Here is a 20,000-nt window from a genome sequence, read left to right as displayed (position 1 = left end):
CTTTCATGGTTCAGATAGAGCATGCAATTTTAAGCAACTTTCTAATTTACTCCTATTATCAAATTTTCTTCATTCTCCTGGTATCTTTACTTAAAAAGCAAGAATGTACGTTTAGATGCCGCCCCATTGTTGGTGAACAACCTGGGTTGTTCTTGCTGATTGGTGGATAAATTCACCCACTAATAAAAAAGTGCTGTCCAGGGTTCTGAACCACAAAAACAGCTTAGATGCCTTCTTTTTCAAATAAAGATAGCAAGAGAACAAAGACAAATTGATAATAGGAGTAAATTAGAAAGTTGCTTAAAATTGCATGCTCTATCTGAATCATGAAAGAAAAAAATTTGGGTTCAGTGCCCCTTTAAGTTGATTTCTGCTGCTGCTGCCTCTTGATCATGAAGACTTTCTATAGCCATTACTGCAGTGTTATTATTAATTATTAGTATAGGTGGAGGATTCAACAGGAAAAGCTGATAATTAAAATGAGAAAAAAGGGGTAAAAAGATCTATTGTAAACTATTTAATACACTCCAGCAGATAAAATGGATTATTGGGAAAACACCTAAGGGGAGAAAATCTTACAGGACATAAAATTACACAGTCAACTACAGATTTACAAATGCTACACCACATATTTGGAAGTGAGATTAAATTTTCTGTTTTACCCAACAGCACCTTTACTGAAGCTAATTGCACTTTCTCCGCATAATAATTTACAAAAAAATAAATATAATTTTATATTTTAAGTTTTTCACATACAAATATAGGGCCAGATTACAAGTGTAGCGCAAACGTTTGCGTGTGAGCGATAAGGGATATATCGCGGGGTGTATGCACTCGTCGGGCTTACCGCTGGTCTCAGGTGTAAGAAAAAAAGGCAGGCAAAGGGATTAGACATATATATTTATACATATATACAGGTGGCCCTCGGTTTACGCCGGTTCAATTTGCGCAGTTTCAGAATAACAACCTTTTTTTTCAGTCATGTGACTGCTATTGAAAAGCTTTGGAAAGCAATGCACTAATTAAAAAAAGCCAGTAGGTTGAGCTGTCCGCTTGTTTTGCAGCAAATTTATGCAACTTAACAGGTCTGAAATTGATATGTGCACACAGAACAGACATTAGCTATCAAGCAGCCACTTCCCTATTATTTTCCTGTGCAGTTGCTTGAGGGTGTCTAACTGCTTAATCACTGTATATTTAAATGCATAGAATAGGTGCAGAACCAATATTATCTAACATGCTAACAATGCAGAGAACTGATTGCAGAAAAATGCAAGTAAAAAAACGTTTTTGTTCATTAAACTTAGTTTGATGATGATGCAGTCTGTTGTGTGATAATTTAATTAGGTGCTGTTAGCAAATCTTTTTGTTCATTAAACTTAGTTTGATAATGATACAATCTACATTATTAGGTTTATAATGCTGTTTAGCATTTAAAGTCTTAATTTCAAAGCTTTAAAAATAATGTATTAGGTGTTACTTATGTCAATTTTGAGAGGGGCCTGGAACCTAACTCCCTTACTTCCCATTGACTTACATTATAAACTGGGTTTCAATTTACAACGGTTTCGATTTACAACTATTCTTCCTGGAACCTAACCCCGGCGTAAACTGAGGGGTACCTGTATATATAAAAACACACACACATATGTATTTATATATTTATATGTATATATGTATTTACAGACATATTTATGTCTATATGTGTACATATGCATTTGTGTTTATATGTGTATATAAGTGCATTGGAGCCTGTTGCAGTTAAGTAGATAAAAACCATGTAAAAGCATATTTATGCAATATTCATTTTTAAAAGGGATTAAGATAGCAGGCAATTTTAAGCAACTTTCTAATTTACTCCTATTATCAATTTTTCTTCGTTCTTTTGGTATCTTTATTTGAAAAAGCAGGAATATAAGCTAACGAGCCAGCTAAAATGTAGCCACTAATCAGCAAGCGCTATCCAGAGTGCTGAAACAAAAATGAGCCGGTTCGTAGGCTTACAATACTGCTTTTTCAAATGTCAGGGGAAAAAAATTGTGTTTTAACTATGTATTTTTCTGTAAATATTTGTCATTCCAATGTTCTACACATAGCAGAATATGTTGTATGTATTTATAAATAGATATTCCTATATATATATATATATATATATATATATATATATATATATATATATATATATATATATATATATATATATATGTATATATCTATACCTATATATATAATAATCTATATTGTACAAAAAAAACATCAGATATATATAGAAATATTTATTTATGAATAAATAAAACATATTTTGCTATGTGCAGAACATTGGAATGTGAAATATTCATATTTTCATGTTGGGTTAGTGCACTTTAGAATATGTGATTGGGTTTGTGCGAGAGTGGGGTGTTAGGATTTTCTCTCCACTTTTTTCTCTCAATTGACTTCTAGGGGGAATATGCGAATGTGATATTCTAAGTTTGGCTTTTTGCGCTCGTCTGGTTAGCGCGCAAGTCAAAACCGTTTACTTTCAATAATATGAGCGCAACCTCACATGCGCAAAAATCTTACTTCTAGCGCAATTAAAGGGACAGTCTAGTCAATATTAAACTTTCATGATTCAGATAGGGTATGCAATTTTAAACAACTTTCCAATTGACTTTTATCATTAAATTTGCTTTGATTCCCTTGGTGGTATTTTTGAAAAGCTAAACCTAGGTAGGCTCAAACTGATTTCTAAACCGTTGAAAACCGCCTCTCAGCTCAGAGCATTTTGAAAGTTTTTCACAGTTAGACAGTACTAGTTCATGTCTGTCATATAGATAACATTGTGCTCACTCCCGTGGAGTTATTTAGGAGTCTGCACTGATTGGCTTACCTGCATGTCTGTCAAAAGCACTGAGATAAGGGGGCAGTCTGCAGAGGCTTAGTTACAAGGTAATCACAGAGGTAAAACATATATAATAATATAACCATGTTGGTTATGCAAAACTGTGGATTGAGTAATAAAGGGATTATCTATCTTTTTAAACAATACAAATTCTGGTGTAGGCTGTCCCTTTAATGCTCGAGCAGGGGCGTTAATTATCACTCCATTTGTAATCTGGCCCATAGTAAGTATTGTAGAGATACTGACTATCAAGTTTATAAAAGACAGAAAGTTGAGAAATCAGAAATTACCATACATACATTTCTAATGAACACAAACATTTCATAAGACATTTCCATGCATACATGTTCTCTCAATTATCACTCATCTGAAATAAACATACTTTTAGAATATTTTGAGTCTTATATAGAGAAATCTTGAATGTTTGTTACCTATGGATTAACCACAGTACATGCATGGTTGTAGAACTTAAAACTTAAATTATGCTTACCTGATAATTTTCTTTTGTTCTGACGGGGAGAGTCCACAGCTGCATTCATTATTTTGGGAAAACAATACCCAAGCTATAGAGGACACTGAAGGCAAAAAAAAGGTGGGCAGACAAGGCGGCCCATTCGGAGAGCACCACAGTCTGAAATTACCCAAACACCTGTCAAAAAACAACTGTTTCACCAGAAACAGAAGGATAAAACCTGAAAGGACCAGGTAACTGCCCATCAGTTAAAACCAGCAAGGCCCTAAGATAGAGACGACAAGTCCCGCAGGCTCCAGGCCCATACTCAAACTAACCCCCGACCCGAGGGAAAGGGACCTCCACATACCCCCTGAAGGGAAGAGGGAGAAGAAGAAGAACTCAACAGAGAATTAAAGACCAACAAGCTAGGGTAAAATGAACCAAGCCGAACTCCAAGCGCAAACAAGTTTGCAACAGGAAAAAAACGCATAGAGGATGAACTCCAATGACCGAACAAAGAGAAAGGAGGAGAAAACCCCTACCCCTATCTGAACTGAAGTCCAAGGGACCTTGCAACGATCCAATCCTGGAGACCTAAAGAGACAAAGTAGACCATATCCCTCGCACAGCGTGCAACCGCACTATGAAAGAGCGACCGAGGGATAAAAACCACCCCCGGGAATCGCCTAAAAATAGCACCGTAATCTTACCGTGCTCCAGATGAAACCACAGGCTTCCCTCTGCAACCGAAGTCTAGCAGACTCCAGCCCTTAACACTAGCCAACCAAACTTGCAACTGCACCAGGACTCCCACAGAGGAAAATTTCCGAAGGAGTGCAGAAACCCACTCCCTCTCCGGAAAAACGAGAAAGTAGGAGAGCATCCAAAACCAGCAGATAAATCCCCCTGCTGAGGAAGGAAACACTGCAAAGCCTCCCAGTTAAGGAGGGATCACAAGATCTAAGAAAGATACAGGGTCCAGTCTCAACCAAGCAGACAGACCTCTAACCCCCTCTCCGAGGCAACGGACTCAGCACCAAAAAGACTGGCAATGTGCGAAAGCATGGAATAAACCATTCCCCGGACCACCCAGATCCTCAGTAAGGAAAAAGGAGGGGAACTAAATTGAACGGTACCAATTGGTAGAGCAAACGCCACCATTTGCTAACAAGACTGGCAAGCTAACCAACTAAGCTATGACAGAACAGAGGACGAGCTCTGGTACCAGGATAGAGACACCGATCTTTACCCTACAAGAAGGGACACTCCCAGGCAAGAGAGAGACTACACTGAACCAACAGTGACAGCACTATACCAGAATCCAACCCTTCCTGACATTCTGCATGCAAGGCAGGGAGAACCCCACTGAACAGAGGAAGACCTCCGAAGCACTAGGTGGATACGGAGGTATGCCCCCATTTCACTAATGGGAGGAGAAAGCCAAATATAACCTCTCACCCGCCCACCGGCATGGAGTGTGTGGCAGCGGACAGATGGCAAACGCAATACCGATTGTAGAAGATCATCTGGCTGCAACAGCCGGCCCAGTAAAAAACAACAGTCGTCGAGCATACTTTTAAGCCACAAATAGCTCCTGGCATCAGGCTATTTCCAAGTTTCTGATAAGAGAAAAAAAAAAACCCTCTGAAAAGGGTGAGTGGAAGTTTCAGAACCGGAAGGTCTGATCGCCCAAGACCCGTCTAAGAGATACGGTCAGATATCCAAGACAAGAACATGTCCGGAAAACCGGACATCCGGAAACCGGAGTCGGCTACAAGGTAGTAACCCCTGAGGAACCATAGGTATACCTCATACAGAGAACCTGTACCCAAGGAGATGCAACCACAGCCACATCCAAAGGTCCTTGGACACTGGACATTCAGTAAGCATCCCAGAGACACAGAGCAAATCTCCTAAAGGCTCGAGGGATCACACCCCAAAGATAGAGCTCAAAACTAAATCTAGCTTGAGAAGATTGATTAGTCTCCAAACAATCCCTTTAGGATTAATCTCCCAGAAACCCCCACAGCTCAAGGAATTAACGATGGATGAGCCTCACAATTCCTGGCGAGCGACAGAAAAACTGAGACATCTTAAATAAGGGCAGCTCAAGGAAACAATGAAGATAAACACATTCTCCAGAGCCCCCAAAACATGGGAGCAGACGAAAAAAGTAGGAGGAAGAAAAAGGCCGTAAATGCCCGAACAGATGACCCCCCCAACCAACCCCAAGAGGGGAAAAAAGAAGCCTAAGACGTCTCGACCCCTTAAGAACGAGTTACAGTCATCAAGGCCTCAAAAAATACATCCATAAAAATACCATAGAGGAGATAAAAATCGCCCCAACCTGGTACCCCAGATGTCAAAGGAATCATCTAAACCTCCAGTCCCATTGGGAATGGAAAACGCTAGCTCCGAGGCCAAAGGACCTCCAGAACCAACAGAGTAATCTTAAGCAGGATCCGCTTCAGGAACCCCGCCAACAATCAGGAACAGGATAATGGAGGACTGAGCACAATCCCTCTGATGCCCCACCCAAAAGAAGAAACGAGAACCAGACTGATGTCTAAGAATAAAAGGCCTCCTCTCCATGATTTAGCCCAGCAAGGGGCAAGTATTTTGTGAAAACTCATGGATGTTCCCCTCCAAGGAAATCTTTAGTAAAGGCAAAAGCTTTATTCGATCTGAAGAGAAACTAGAGTATAACGAACTCCTCATCTGAGTGAGCAACTCACCACCCAACCAGGACAGCCAGTTATACTGGAACCACGTGGGTGATATAGATCTTAAGGACCAGAAAATAGCACCCGACCAGGACCAGCCTGCTACATAAAGGCATTCAGAACTGACCCAGGCCACAGAAAAATCGAACCCCCAATAGTAATCGACAAAAGGAACTACAGAAATAACAATGTACTAACACCTTAACATGCAAAGTGCTCAAGCAACCACAAAATCGCTAGTATCAAATTCCAGAAAATAAATGTTTCCCAACGGAAAAATTATAACAGACATGAGCTTCTCGAAAAGAAATAAAAACATCCTCCCGGATAAAAGAAAAAGAGTGCAGCACCCACAGGTGAACGCCTAAGAAGAATGTGTACATTAACAGGACCAGTCAAGCAGAGACCCCATTCTTCGGAAGCTCAGGACTGGAATAAGATACTCCAAAAAGAAAGTAAATTGGAGACGACAAGGAGATTAACTTTATCCCCCCACGTCTAACCCAGCTTTCTGTCTGGTACAGAAGACCAAGGATCCCTCAACCCATTAGGATTGGGATCCTCCAGCACCGCCAAAACATGCCGCAGTATAACGAAAAGCAAAACTTACCTCCGCCGGGGCAACCAACGACCCCGACCCGAGGGTTGGGCCCCTGAAGCTTCAGAGGCAACCACTTCCCCAGATGGCTGATCTGACCCAGACGATTCCACGCCTAGCAGGCCCTGGTTATCAGAACACGGACAGTATCTCATCAACACCTCCCTCTCAGGAAGATGTAAAAGCGCCAACGCCATAGATATGGCAACGCGGAACCATGCCGTAAACTCTGGAGGAAACAAGCCGCCTTCCGGAAAAGGGGTAACGGCATTAGAGACACCTGCTTGTGTAGCTAGGGAAGGTTCTAGGGCACGTGCCTCACGGAATATGGGATCCTCAGGAGCGGATGGCTTGGTGGACTCTAAGGTCCCTGTTGCGGGAGAAGAGAGCCCTCAAAAGCTGCATTCGGAACATAACTGATGGGCATGGATTACCCGGGCCATCTCATACTCTTTGCAAGAAGTAGAATCTGAATTAGAGACATTTGTCTCCAAAAAATCAGAATCCTTCGTGCCGGCCAGAAAAAAGCGCACCCGGGCCACAAGAGCCGCGCAGCCTGACAAAAAAAGGCTGTTATGTTCCGATATAGCCACGAGCCCAATCGTCACTACACATTAGCAGACATAATCACATAACAATCATGATTAAAGTTCCCCCTGTTCAATAACCCCCTCAGGAGATATTAACCCTTGATTACATAAAGATAAAGGAGTCCCACTGAGACCCTGACTTCTTCGTTCACATTACACTCACACATCGGAGTAAAATGAAATGATTTTACCAGAATCTACGCCGTGGAACAGGAACACAGCCCTTCAAGTGTGACAGATAGTAGCCTCGCTTCTGACATGGACTTGAGTGAAGAAAGGTAAAAGAGCTTTGAACTTTTTTTTAATTTAGAATAGGGTAGGGAATTTTTTTTATTTTGGGGGGCTTTATTATTTTATTAGGGGGCTTAGAATAGGTGTAATTAGCTTAAAAATCTTGTAATCTTTTTTTTATTTTTTGTAATTTAGTTTAGTTTAATTGTATTTTTAGATAGATATTTGTAGTTTATTTAATTTATTGATAGTGTAGGTGTATTTGTAACTTAGGTTAGGATTTATTTTACAGGTAATTGGGTAATTATTTTAACTAGGTAGCTATTAAATAGGTAATAACTATTTAATAGCTATTATACCTAGTTAAAATAATTAACAATTTACCTGTAAAATTTTAACTAGGTAGCTATTAAATAGGTAATAACTATTTAATAGCTATTATACCTAGTTAAAATAATTAACAATTTACCTGTAAAATAAATATAAACCCTAACATAGCTACAATGTAATTATTAATTATATTGTAGCTATCTTAGGGTTTATTTTATAGGTAAGTATTTAGATTTAAATAGGAATATTTTAGTTTATAATATTAATTAGATTTATTTAATAAGAATTTAGTTAGGGGTGTTAGGGTTAGATAGAGTTAATATAAATACTATAGTAACTATATTAACCCTAATATAATTAGGGTTAATATAGTTAATATATATAATGTAATAACTATATGAACTATAATATACTTAGGGTTAATATAGATAATATAGCTAGCGGCGGGGTAGGTAGATTAAATTAGGGGTTAATAATTTTAAAATAGATAGCGGCGGGGTAGGGGCTCACTTTAGGGGGTAGGAAAGGTAGATGTCGGCGGGGTAGGGGCTCACTTTAGGGGGTAGGTAAGGTAGATGGCGGCGGTGTTAGGGGCTCACTTTAGGGGGTTATAGATTTAATATAGCTGGCGGCGGTTTAGGGGTTAATAACTTTATTAGGTAGCGGCGGTTTAGGGGTTAATACATTGTTATTGTTAGGATAGTGAGGGGGTATAGCGGATAGAGGGTTAGACGTGTCGGGCTATGTTAGGGAGGCGTGTTTGACATGTCGGGCTATGTTAGGGAGGCGTGTTAGACAGTGCGGGTGATTTAGACTTTAGTCAGGTTTTGTAGGCGCCGGCAGTTTCTAACGTGCCGCAAGTCACTGGCGACGCCAGAAATTTGTACTTGCGCAGATTTCTGGACATCGCTGGTTTATCCGATTTACGGCACGTTAGCATCTGACGGCGCCGTATATGGGATAGCTCGAGTTGCGAGCTGAAACTGCGGGCGACGCGGGTTCCCTCGCTTGCGCCGCAAACTACGATCTATATCGGATCGCGCCCCTGGTTTATATCAAAGCATTTTTATAAATGTCACAGTGACGAAGTGAGCTATGTTTCTCATATTCATTTATTTTTAGCTGTGCAGATATTTGCATAGAACGAACACAAGATATTAATTTTTATCAATATAATATTAATGTTATTGTTACAGGTTAACTATTTAAGGCCAGAATAACAAATAGCTGGTTAAATGAATTAGAAACTGGATGTCAGTGGGTAAGAAAATGAATGGTAATTGGAATTCCTGGAGTTTTTACGTACAGGTTAGGAGTGAAGCTCTCGTCAGTGTGTACAAAAGAATCTGTGGTAATTTCCTCATCTGAAGTAGCTTTCCATAGTGCAGTAAGCTCTGCCCTCATGTAGCAGCGCTGATTATATGTATGCTCGTGGCATGGAGGCATCTGCTTCACTGTGTTTACGTCAACATCTATGTGAGTGGCAGGATAAGGTGCATACATGATCTGGCGGAAAGGCAGCACAAAGCTTCCAGTTGCATCCTGGAAAAAATAAAGTTATGTTGGAATGACTCAACAAGAATTTATATAAAACATAATCAATAGATATTTGGTTCAACTTTGACAATCTGCCCATTCACTACCCAAATTGTTAAACGGATTAAAGGGACACTGAACCCAATTTTTTTCTTTCCTGATTCAGATAGAGCATGCAATTTTAAGCAACTTTCTAATTTACTCCTATTTTCAATTTTTCTTCGTTCTCTTGCTTTATTTGAAAAAGAAGGCATCTAAGCTAAGGAGCAAGACAATTTTTAGATCAGTACCCTGGACAGCACTTGTTTATTGGTGCTGTCCAATCAGCAAGGACAACCCAGGTTGTGAACCAAAAATGGGCCGGCATCTAAACTTACATTCTTGCTTTTACAATGAAGATAGCAAGAGAATGAAGAAAAATTGATAATAGGAGTAAATTAGAAAGTTGCTTAAAATTGCATGCTCTATCTGAATAATGAAAGAAAAAAAATTGGGTTCAGTGTCCCTTTAACCAATCAGGATTGGGTAGAAACTAGTGGTGAAACCATCCCGACAAAATTCTAAACTGATGTGGGACTTGGTAAGATTTTGTTTCTCTCTATTATTTTTAATAAGTAAAGTTACTTTATTTATATTTGAACTGGTGGGTGTTGGGGTCTTGGCAAAAGTGATTGGAGGGGGTTAGGGATCACATTGAAAAGGGGGATGTATTATAGAAATATGGGGGTTACAATGGGGTGGTAGAAGTGTTTTAAGATGAATTGAGATGGGAGATAAATTACAGTGGGTGTTACCTGTGGTGGAGATGAACCAGGACAGTGCTATGTCAGCATAGTTAAGGTTAACTGAGATAAGGTGTCGGTGAGCTGGGGTTAAACTCAATGCAGAAGAAAACAAATTATCCTCTACAATGTGCAATATGCACCTAAAACAGATTATTACATCTAAAACAGTTGTATAACTGCTTTCAGGCAGTGACGTGCAGTGAGGTCAGAGGCTGGTGAGGCACTGGCACATATATAAACTTAAATTTACTATTAAATTGGCAGGTTGCACAATGATGATTAGCATTCTTTACAACACACCCATACAAGTAAGAAACTAATTCAAATCTAGTTATATAGGTAAATGCAGTTCCATTTTTTTTACACATTCAACACAAATGATATACAGAAATAGGTGATATGTATTTGAGGCTGGAGGGCTTTCAGTTTTATCCTAGCAATAATTTTTATTAATGGCTTTCATTGTAGGTAAACCATTTCCACATGCTTGTATACAATGAAACAGACTTTTTATACCATCTCTTCAATATTTATGAGATGTTCAGAATTTGTGTCTGAGGTGTCCTTAAAGGGACATAAAGCACAACATTTTTATTTCATGATTCAGGTAGAGAATACAATTTTAAACATAATTCCAATTTAATTCTATTATCAAATTTGCTTTATACTTAAGATATCCTTTATTGAAGACACAGCAATGCACATGAGTGAGCCAATGAAGTATCTATGTGCAGCCACCAATCAGCAGCTACTGAGCCTATTTAGATTTTTTTTCAACAAAGGATATATAGAGAATGAAGCAAATTAGATATTAGATGTAAATTGGAAAGTTGTTTAAAATTGCATGCTTTCTAAATCTCTCTCACTCTCTCACACACACACTTTCTCTCTCTCTCTCTCTCTCTCTCTCTCACACACACACACTTTCTCTCTCTCTCTCTCTCTCTCTCTCTCTCTCTCTCACACACATACACACACACTTTCTCTCTCTCTCACACACACACACACACACACTTTCTCTCTCACTTCTCTTTCTCTCTCACTTCTCTTTCTCTCTTACTTCTCTTTCTCTCTCTCTCTCACTTTCTCAGTATATATTTATAGTGATGTTATACTGTGTGTGGTGTTTTTTTTTATGACACACAAAATATATGTTTTTGAAAGCAAATATACTACAATATTTAAAACATGGACAGGGGGTCTGAAAAATCCAGTCCATGTATATTATTCCTTTGCATAATAAAGACTTAACTATTATTAATTTAACCCTTAGGTGAAAGGCAGGGCTGAAACACATCACTTACTAACTTACTATAACTAACATCACTCTGACAGCCAAAAGGGTTAAAAGGTGAACAAACTAAACACGGAAGCACTGAAAAAGTAAATTTATGCTTACCTGATAAATGAATTTCTTCTATGGTACGACGAGTCCACGGATTCATCCTTTATTTGTGGGATATTATCCTCCTGCTAACAGGAAGTGGCAAAGAGCACCACAGCAGAGCTGTCTATATAGCTCCTCCCTTAGTTCCACCCCCCAGTCATTCGACCAAAGGTACAGGAAGAAAAAGGAGAAACTACAAGGTGCAGAGGTGACTGAAGTTTAAAATAAAAAAATATAATTGGTCTTAAAATGACAGAGCGGGCCGTGGACTCGTCGTACCATAGAAGAAGTTAATTTATCAGGTAAGCATAAATTTAGTTTTCTTCTATAAGGTACGATGAGTCCACGGATTCATCCTTTACATGTGGGATACAATACCAAAGCTACAGGACACGGATGAACGGGAGGGACAAGACAGATGGTTAAACAGAAGGCACCACTGCTTGAAGAATTTTTCTCCCAAAAATAGCCTCCGAAGAAGGAAAAGTATCAAATTTGTAAAATTTGGAAAAGGTATGAAGCGAAGACCAAGTCGCGGCCTTACAAATCTTTGGTTGCTTGCAAGTAAAACTTCAAAGCACGAGCCACGTCCAAGTTGTGCAACAGAAGCTCCTTCTTAGAGGAAGGATTAGGACACAGAGAAAGAACAACAATTTCCTGATTGATATTCCTATTAGTAACAACCTTAGGAAGGAATCCAGGTTTGGTACGCAAAACCACCTTATAAGCATGGAAAACAAGATAAGGCGAGTCGCATTGCAATGCAGATAATTCAGAAACTCTTTGAGCCGAAGAGATAGCAACTAAAAGCAGAACTTTCCAAGATAGAAGCTTAATATCTATGGAATGCATAGATTCAAACGGAAGCCCTTAAAGAACTTTAAGAACTAAATTCAAACTCCATGGCGGAGCAACAGGTTTAAACACAGGCTTGATTCTAACTAAAGCCTGACAGAACGACTGAACGTCTGGAACATCTGCCAGACGCTTGTGCAGTAGAATTGATAAGGCAGATATCTTTCCCTTTAAGGAAGTAGCTGATAGCCCCTTCTCCAATCCTTCTTGGAGAAAGGACAAAATCCTAGGAATCCTGATCTTACTCCATGAGTAGCCTTTGGATTCGCACCAATAAAGATATTTACGCCATATCTTATGATAAATTTTCCTAGTGACAGGCTTTCGAGCCTGAATCAAGGTATCTATGACCGACTCAGAGAAACTCCGCTTGGAAAAAATCAAGCGTTCAATCTCCAAGCAGTCAGCCGCAGAGAAACTAGATTTGGATGCTGGAACGGACCTTGAATCAGAAGGTCCTGTCTCAGTGGCAGAGTCCATGGTGGAAGAGATGACATGTCCACCAGGTCTGCATACCAAGTCTTGCGTGGCCACGCAGGTGCTATCAAAATCACTGAAGCTCTCTCCTGTTTGATTCTGGCAATCAAACGAGGAAGGAGAGGAAATGGTGGAAACACATAAGCCAGGTTGAACGACCAGGGTACTGCTAGAGCATCTATCAGTACTGCCTGAGTATCCCTTGACCTGGACCGTAACAAGGAAGTTTGGCGTTCTGACGAGACGCCATCAGATCCATGTCTGGTGTGCCCCATTGCTGAATCAATTGTGCAAACACCTCCGGATGGAGTTCCCACTCCCCCGGATGAAAAGTCTGACGACTTAGAAAATCCGCTTCCCAGTTCTCCACTCCTAGGATATAGATTGCTGATAGATGGCAAGCGTGAGTCTCTGCCCATCAAATTATTTTGGTAACCTCTATCATCGCTAGAGAACTCTTTGTTCCCCCCTGATGATTGATATATGCTACAGTCGTGATATTGTCCGACTGGAATCTTATGAATCTGGCCGAAGCCAGTTGAGGCCACGCCAGAAGCGCGTTGAATATCGCTCTCAGTTCTAGAATATTTATCGGGAGGAGAGCCTCCTCCTGAGTCCACAAACCCTGTGCTTTCAGGGAATTCCAGACTGCACCCCAGCCCAAAAGGCTGGCGTCCGTCGTCACTATGACCCATGCTGGCCTGCGGAAACACATTCCCTGGGACAGATGATCCTGTGACAACCACCAAAGAAGAGATAAATCTGCATAATCCCCATTCCACTGTTTGAGCATGCATAGTTGCAGTGGTCTGAGATGCAAGCGAGCAAATGGAACTATGTCCATTGCCGCTACCATTAGTCCGATTACCTCCATACACTGAGCCACTGACGGCAGAGGAATGGAATGAAGAGCTCGGCAGATGGTTAAAATCTTTGATTTCCTGACCTCCGTCAGAAAAATTTTCATGTCCACCGAATCTATCAGAGTTCCCAGGAAAGGAACTCTTGTGAGAGGGGTAAGTGAACTCTTTTCTACGTTCACCTTCCACCCGTGAGATCTTAGAAAAGCCAACACGATGTCCATGTTAGACATGGCTAGTTGGTAAGTCGACGCCTGAATTAAGATATCGTCCAGATAAGGCGCCACAGCTATGCCCCGCGGCCTTAGAACAGACAGAAGGGACCCTAGCACCTTTGTGAAAATTCTGGGAGCTGTGGCCAACCCGAAGGGAAGAGCCACAAACTGGTAATGCTTGTCCAGAAAGGCGAACCTGAGGAACTGGTGATGATCTTTGTGGATAGGGATGTGTAGATACGCATCCTTTAAGTCCACGGTGGTCATATATTGACCCTCCTGGATCATTGGTAAAATAGTCTGAATGGTTTCCATCTTGAAGGATGGGACTCTGAGGAATTTGTTTAGGATCTTGAGATCTAAAATTGGTCTGAAGCTTCCCTCTTTTTTGGGAACCACAGATTGGAGTAGAACCCCTGTCCCTGTTCTGTTTTCGTAACTGGGCAGATCACTCCCATGGTATATAGGTCTTCTACACAGCGTAAGAACGCCTCTCTCTTTGTCTGGTTTACAGACAATTGAGAAAGATGGAATCTCCCCCTTGGAGGAAAATCTTTGAAATCTAGAAGATACCCCTGGGTTACGATTTCTAAAGCCCAGGAGTCCTGAACGTCTCTTGCCCAAGCCTGAGCAAAGAGAGAAAGTCTGCCCCCTACTAGATCCGGTCCCGGATCGGGGGCTACCCCTTCATGCTGTCTTGGTGGCAGCAGCGGGCTTCTTGGCCTGTTTACCCTTGTTCCAAGTCTGGTTAGGTCTCCAGACTGACGTGGATTGAGCAAAATTCCCCTCTTGCTTTGCAGCAGGGGAAGAGGTAGAGGGACCCCCTTTGAAGTTTCGAAAGGAACGAAAATGATTTTGTTTGGTCCTGTCTTATCCTGAGGAAGGGCATGGCCTTTCCCTCCAGTGATGTCTGAAATGATCTCTTTCAGTTCAGGCCCGAATAGGGTCTTACCCTTGAAAGGGATGGCTAAAAGCTTAGATTTTGATGACACATCAGCAGACCAGGACTTAAGCCATAACGCTCTACGCGCTAAAATGGCAAAACCTGAATTCTGGCTAATTTAGCCAGTTGAAAAGCGGCATCTGTAATGAAAGAATTAGCTAGCTTGAGAGCCCTAATTCTATCCAGAATACCACCTAATGGGGTCTCAACCTGAAGAGCCTACTCCAGAGCCTCGAACCAAAAAGCAGCTGCAGTAGTTACAGGAACAATGCACGCTATAGGTTGGAGAAGAAAACCCTGATGAACAAATATTTTCTTTAGGAGACCCTCTATTTTTTATCCATAGGATCTTTGAAAGCACAACTGTCCTCAATAGGTATAGTTGTACGCTTAGCCAGGGTAGAAATAGCTCCCTCCACCTTAGGGACCGTCTGCCACGAGTCCCGAATGGTGTCTGATATGGGAAACATTTTCTTAAAAGTAGGAGGGGGAGCGAACGGAATACCTAGTCTATCCCACTCCTTAGTAACAATGTCCGAAATCCTCTTAAGGACCGGAAAAACATCAGTGTAGGCAGGAACCTCTAGAAATCTGCCCATTTTACACAATTTCTCTGGAACTACAATAGGGTCACAATCATCCAGAGTCGCTAAAACCTCCCTGAGCAATAAGTGGAGGTGTTCTAGTTTAAATTTATTAGCCGTCATATCTGAGTCTGTCTGAGGGAACATCTTTCCTGAATCAGAAATCTCTCCCTCAGACAGCAAATCCCTCACCCCCAACTCAGAACATTGTGAGGGTACATCGGATATGGTTAATAAAGCGTCAGAGGGCTCAGCATTTGTTCTCACACCAGACCTACTGCGCTTCCCCTGCAACCCAAGCAGCTTAGATAAAACCTCTGTGAGCGTAGTATTCATAACTGCAGCCATATCTTGCAGGGTGAAAGAATTAGACACACTAGAAGTACTTGGCGTCGCTTGTGCGGGCATTAATGGTTGTGACACTTGGGGAGAATTAGATGGCATAACCTGATTCCCTTCTGACTGAGAATCATCCTGCGACATACTTTTAGTAGCTAAAATATGTTCTTTGCAATTTATTGACCTTTCAGTGCATGAGGGACACATTCTAAGTGGGGGCTCCACAATGGCTTCTAAACATATTGAACAATGACTTTCTTCAATGTCAGACATGTTGAATAGGCTAGTAATGACTACAAACAAGCATGAAAACACTTTATTTAGTGAAAAAAATAACAATCTTAAAAAACGGTACTGCGTCTTTAAGAGAAAAAAAGCATACACGTTCTGCAAAACTGCTTTAAAATGCACCAAATTTTTGCAAGCAGACTCAATATGTGTAGTTAAGTTTGCCCCACAAGGAAATTTAACATTTAACCCCTTAATGTGAAAACCGGATTGAAATTAGGCCTAAATCCGGAAAAATACACCCCCAGCACCTTGCCACAGCCCTGCTGTGGTGCCTACCTGCCCTCAGGGATAGTAAATATGGGGTTAAAGCTTCGATTTGGCCCAAAACATCCACAAGGGCCCTCAGGAGTTGGAGCTTGCTGCTTTCTGAGTGAAAACAACTGCGCATCTGAGGCGTGAAAATAGGCCCCGTCCATCTCACTCGATGTCTCTACAGCCTCAAAGAACCGCACCAGAGCGGTTCTAAAATAGCCCTGTGGGTTCTGAGACCCAAAAAGAAGCCAAGTGTACCCTCAATAAAAGTTGCCCAAAAAACGTTATTGCCCACAAAACGTTAACAGCACTCCCAGTTCATAAAACGTTTGCCCACAAACATTCAGAACTCAGTGTCAACCATTTTTGTAATTAGCCCCTTATGAAAGCTTAGTAATGCCTTTCTATAGCTCTTAGGATTACTGCTTACCCTTACCCTCACTGTCAACCTTTCTGAAATACACAGTCTCTCCAGAAAAAATGACTGAACATACTTCACTGCTATATAGCATGAAAACGTTCCTCACACTGAAGTTTCCTGCACACCTCAGCCTCTGTGGGAACTGTACTGGATCTTAGTTACAAATGCTAAGATCATCATCCTCCAGGCAGAAGTCTTCATTCATCTGCTGCCTGAGAGTAAATAGTACACACCGGTACCATTTAAAATAACAAACTCTTGCTTGAAGAAATTAAAAACCAAATTTTTTATCACCTCTTTCACTTTACCCTTCCTAGTACTTAGAGTAGGCAAAGAGAATGACTGGGGGGTGGAGCTAAGGGAGGAGCTATATAGACAGCTCTGCTGTGGTGCTCTTTGCCACTTCCTGTTAGCAGGAGGATAATATCCCACAAGTAAAGGATGAATCCGTGGACTCGTCGTACCTTATAGAAGAAATAATGATTTAAATAGGCAGGGTAATCAGTGACACCAGCCCCCCCCCCCCCCCCCACAGCACTGACTGTTATCACAAAGATAGAGAGTTGTGCTGCCCCATCACCCATCCTGAATTCAGAGCAATTGCAGATTTTAAAAGAATGTGCAGGGTGGGTCAAATAGAGGGCACACTGCTTCCACAGAGCACTTAAATGGTACAAGTTGTTTAACCCAGTCCCTCCTAGCAGAAATAATACAAGTCAGGTAACAGCTACTTACAAACATGAAACATCCTGCAGTCAGATGCTGTACACCATGCTGCAGACAGTGTATATATACAGCAGCTCTCCCGGAAGTAAACAGCACACAGGGGGAAAAGTCAAAGCTGCTTTTGAGGGCACTATGTTAGCGCAGCTCAGGATACTCTCAGCTCCAGCAAGTATGTAGCCCATTCACACCCACTTCTGTCCCTCCCTGCAGGCAATTACCAGTCACAAGCACAGCACAGTTACAAGGCGCCACTCAATCACTTACGGCTAGATTACGAGTCGTGCGTTAGGCTTAAAAAGCAGCGTTAGCCGTTCCGAACACTGTTTTTTAACACCCACTGGTATTACGAGTCTTGCAGGTACAGGTCTACCGCTCACTTTTTTGGCCAGACATGGAAATACCGCAAATCCACTTACGTAAATTGCGTATCCTCTTTTTCCAATGGGACCTGCATAGCGCCGGTATTACGAGTCTGCCAAAAAGTGAGCGGTAGACCCTCTCCTGTCAAGACTGGTACCACATTTTAAAGTCAGTAGTTAAGAGTTTTACACTACAACGCCGTAGCATAAAACTCTTAACTAAAGTGCTAAAAAGTACACTAACACCCATAAACGACCTATTAACCCCTAAACCGAGGCCCTCCCGCATCGCAAACACTAAAAGAAATTTTTTAACCCCTGATCTGCCGAACCGGACATTGCCGCCACTATAATAAATATATTAGCCCCTAAACCGCCGCACTCCCGCCTCGCAGTTACACTAACACCTAACACTACACTATAATTAAATTATTTCCCTAAATTAAATACAATTAAATAAAATTAGCTAAAGTACAAAAACAAACACTAAATTACAGAAAATAAACAAATTACAAGATTTTTAAACTAATTACACCTAATCTAATCCCCCTAACAAAATAAAAAAGCCCCCCCCCCAAAATAAAAAAAGCCCTACCCTACACTAAATTACAAATAGCCCTTAAAAGGGCCTTTTGCAGGGCTTTGCCCCAAAGTAATCAGCTCTTTTACCTGTAAAAAAAATTACAAATCCCCCCACAACATTAAAACTCACCACCCACACAACCAACCCTACTCTAAAACCCACCCAAAACCCCTTTAAAAAAACCTAACACTAACCCCTTGAAGATCACCTTACCGGGAAAAGTCTTCATCCAACCGGGCCGAAGTCCTCAACGAAGCAGGGAAAAGTCTTCATCCAAGCTGGGCGAAGTGGTCCTCCAGACGGGCAGAAATCTTCATCCAGACGGCATCTTCCATCTTCATCCATCCGGCGCGGAGTGGGTCCATCTTCAGCCAATAGGCTGAATCATGCATCAGCCAACAGGATTTTTTCTACCTTAATTCCGATTGGTTGATAGAATTCTATCAGCCAATCGGAATTGAAGGGACGCCATCTTGGATGACGTCATTTAAAGGAACCTTCATTCAGTGTTAGCCGTCGGATGAAGAGGATGCTCCGCGTCGGATGTCTTGAAGATGGACCCTGCTCCGCGCCAGATGGATGAAGATAGAAGATGCCGTCTGGATGAAGACTTCTGCCCATCTGGAGGACCACTTCGCCCGGCTTGAAGACTTCTCCCGGCTTCGTTGAGGACTTCAGCCCGGTTGGATGAAGACTTCTCCCGGTAAGGTGATCTTCAAGGGGTTAGTGTTAGGTTTTTTAAGGGGGTATTGGGTGGGTTTTAGAGTAGGGTTGGTTGTGTGGGTGGTGGGGATTTGCAATTTTTTTCACAGGTAAAAGAGCTGATTACTTTGGGGCAATGCCCCGCAAAAGGCCCTTTTAAGGGCTATTTGTAATTTAGTGTAGGGCTTTTTTTTATTTTTTTTGGGGGGGGGGGGGCTTTTTTATTTTGTTAGGGGGATTAGATTAGGTGTAATTAGTTTAAAAATCTTGTGATTTGTTTATTATTTTCTGTAATTTAGTGTTTGTTTTTTTTGTACTGTAGCTAATTTTATTTAATTGTATTTAATTGTATTTAATTTAGGGAAATAATTTAATTATAGTGTAGTGTTAGGTGTTAGTGTAACTTAGGTTACGTTTTATTTTACAGGTAAATTTGTATTTATTTTAGCTAGGTATTTATTAAATAGTTAATAACTATTTAGTAACTATTCTACTTAGTTAAAATAAATACAAACTTGCCTGTAAAATAAAAATAAACCCTAAGCTAGATACAATGTAACTATTAGTTATATTGTAGCTAGCTTAGGGTTTATTTTACAGGTATTTAGTTTTAAATAGGAATAATTTAGTTAATGATAGGAATTTTATTTAAATTATATTTAAGTTAGGGGGGGGGGGTAGGTTTAGGGGTTAATAAATTTAGAATAGTGGCAGCGACGTTGGGGGCGGCAGATTAGGGGTTAATAAATATAATGTAGGTGGCGGCGATGTTGGGGGCAACAGATTAGGGGTTAATAAGTATAATGTAGGTGGCGGCGATGTCCGGAGCGGCAGATTAGGGGTTAAAGTTATAATGTAGGTGTCGGCGATGTCAGGGC

At 41.0% G+C, this 20,000-nt stretch overlaps 1 protein-coding gene and 1 non-coding gene across 5 annotated transcripts in view; both read right to left on the bottom strand.

Annotated features, from left to right (window-relative positions):
• C9orf72 (C9orf72-SMCR8 complex subunit) overlaps positions 1 to 20,000 on the bottom strand; it is a 114,440-nt gene that overhangs the window by 15,661 nt on the left and 78,779 nt on the right. For all 4 annotated transcript variants that reach the window (XM_053702588.1, XM_053702587.1, XM_053702590.1 and 1 more), the window contains one exon: positions 9,114 to 9,349. In XM_053702588.1, coding sequence (XP_053558563.1) covers positions 9,114 to 9,349 — 236 coding nt within the window. The remainder of the gene's footprint in view (positions 1 to 9,113; positions 9,350 to 20,000) is intronic.
• LOC128650618 (U5 spliceosomal RNA) lies at positions 5,924 to 6,039 on the bottom strand. The gene has a single exon (XR_008400896.1). It is a non-coding gene; the product is annotated as a U5 spliceosomal RNA (small nuclear RNA).

Source organism: Bombina bombina, chromosome 2 (genome assembly GCF_027579735.1).
Source record: "Bombina bombina isolate aBomBom1 chromosome 2, aBomBom1.pri, whole genome shotgun sequence".
NCBI lineage: Eukaryota > Metazoa > Chordata > Amphibia > Anura > Bombinatoridae > Bombina > Bombina bombina.
The sequence above is the reverse complement of the archived record's forward strand: the minus strand, read 5'-3'. Positions and strand labels throughout refer to the sequence as shown.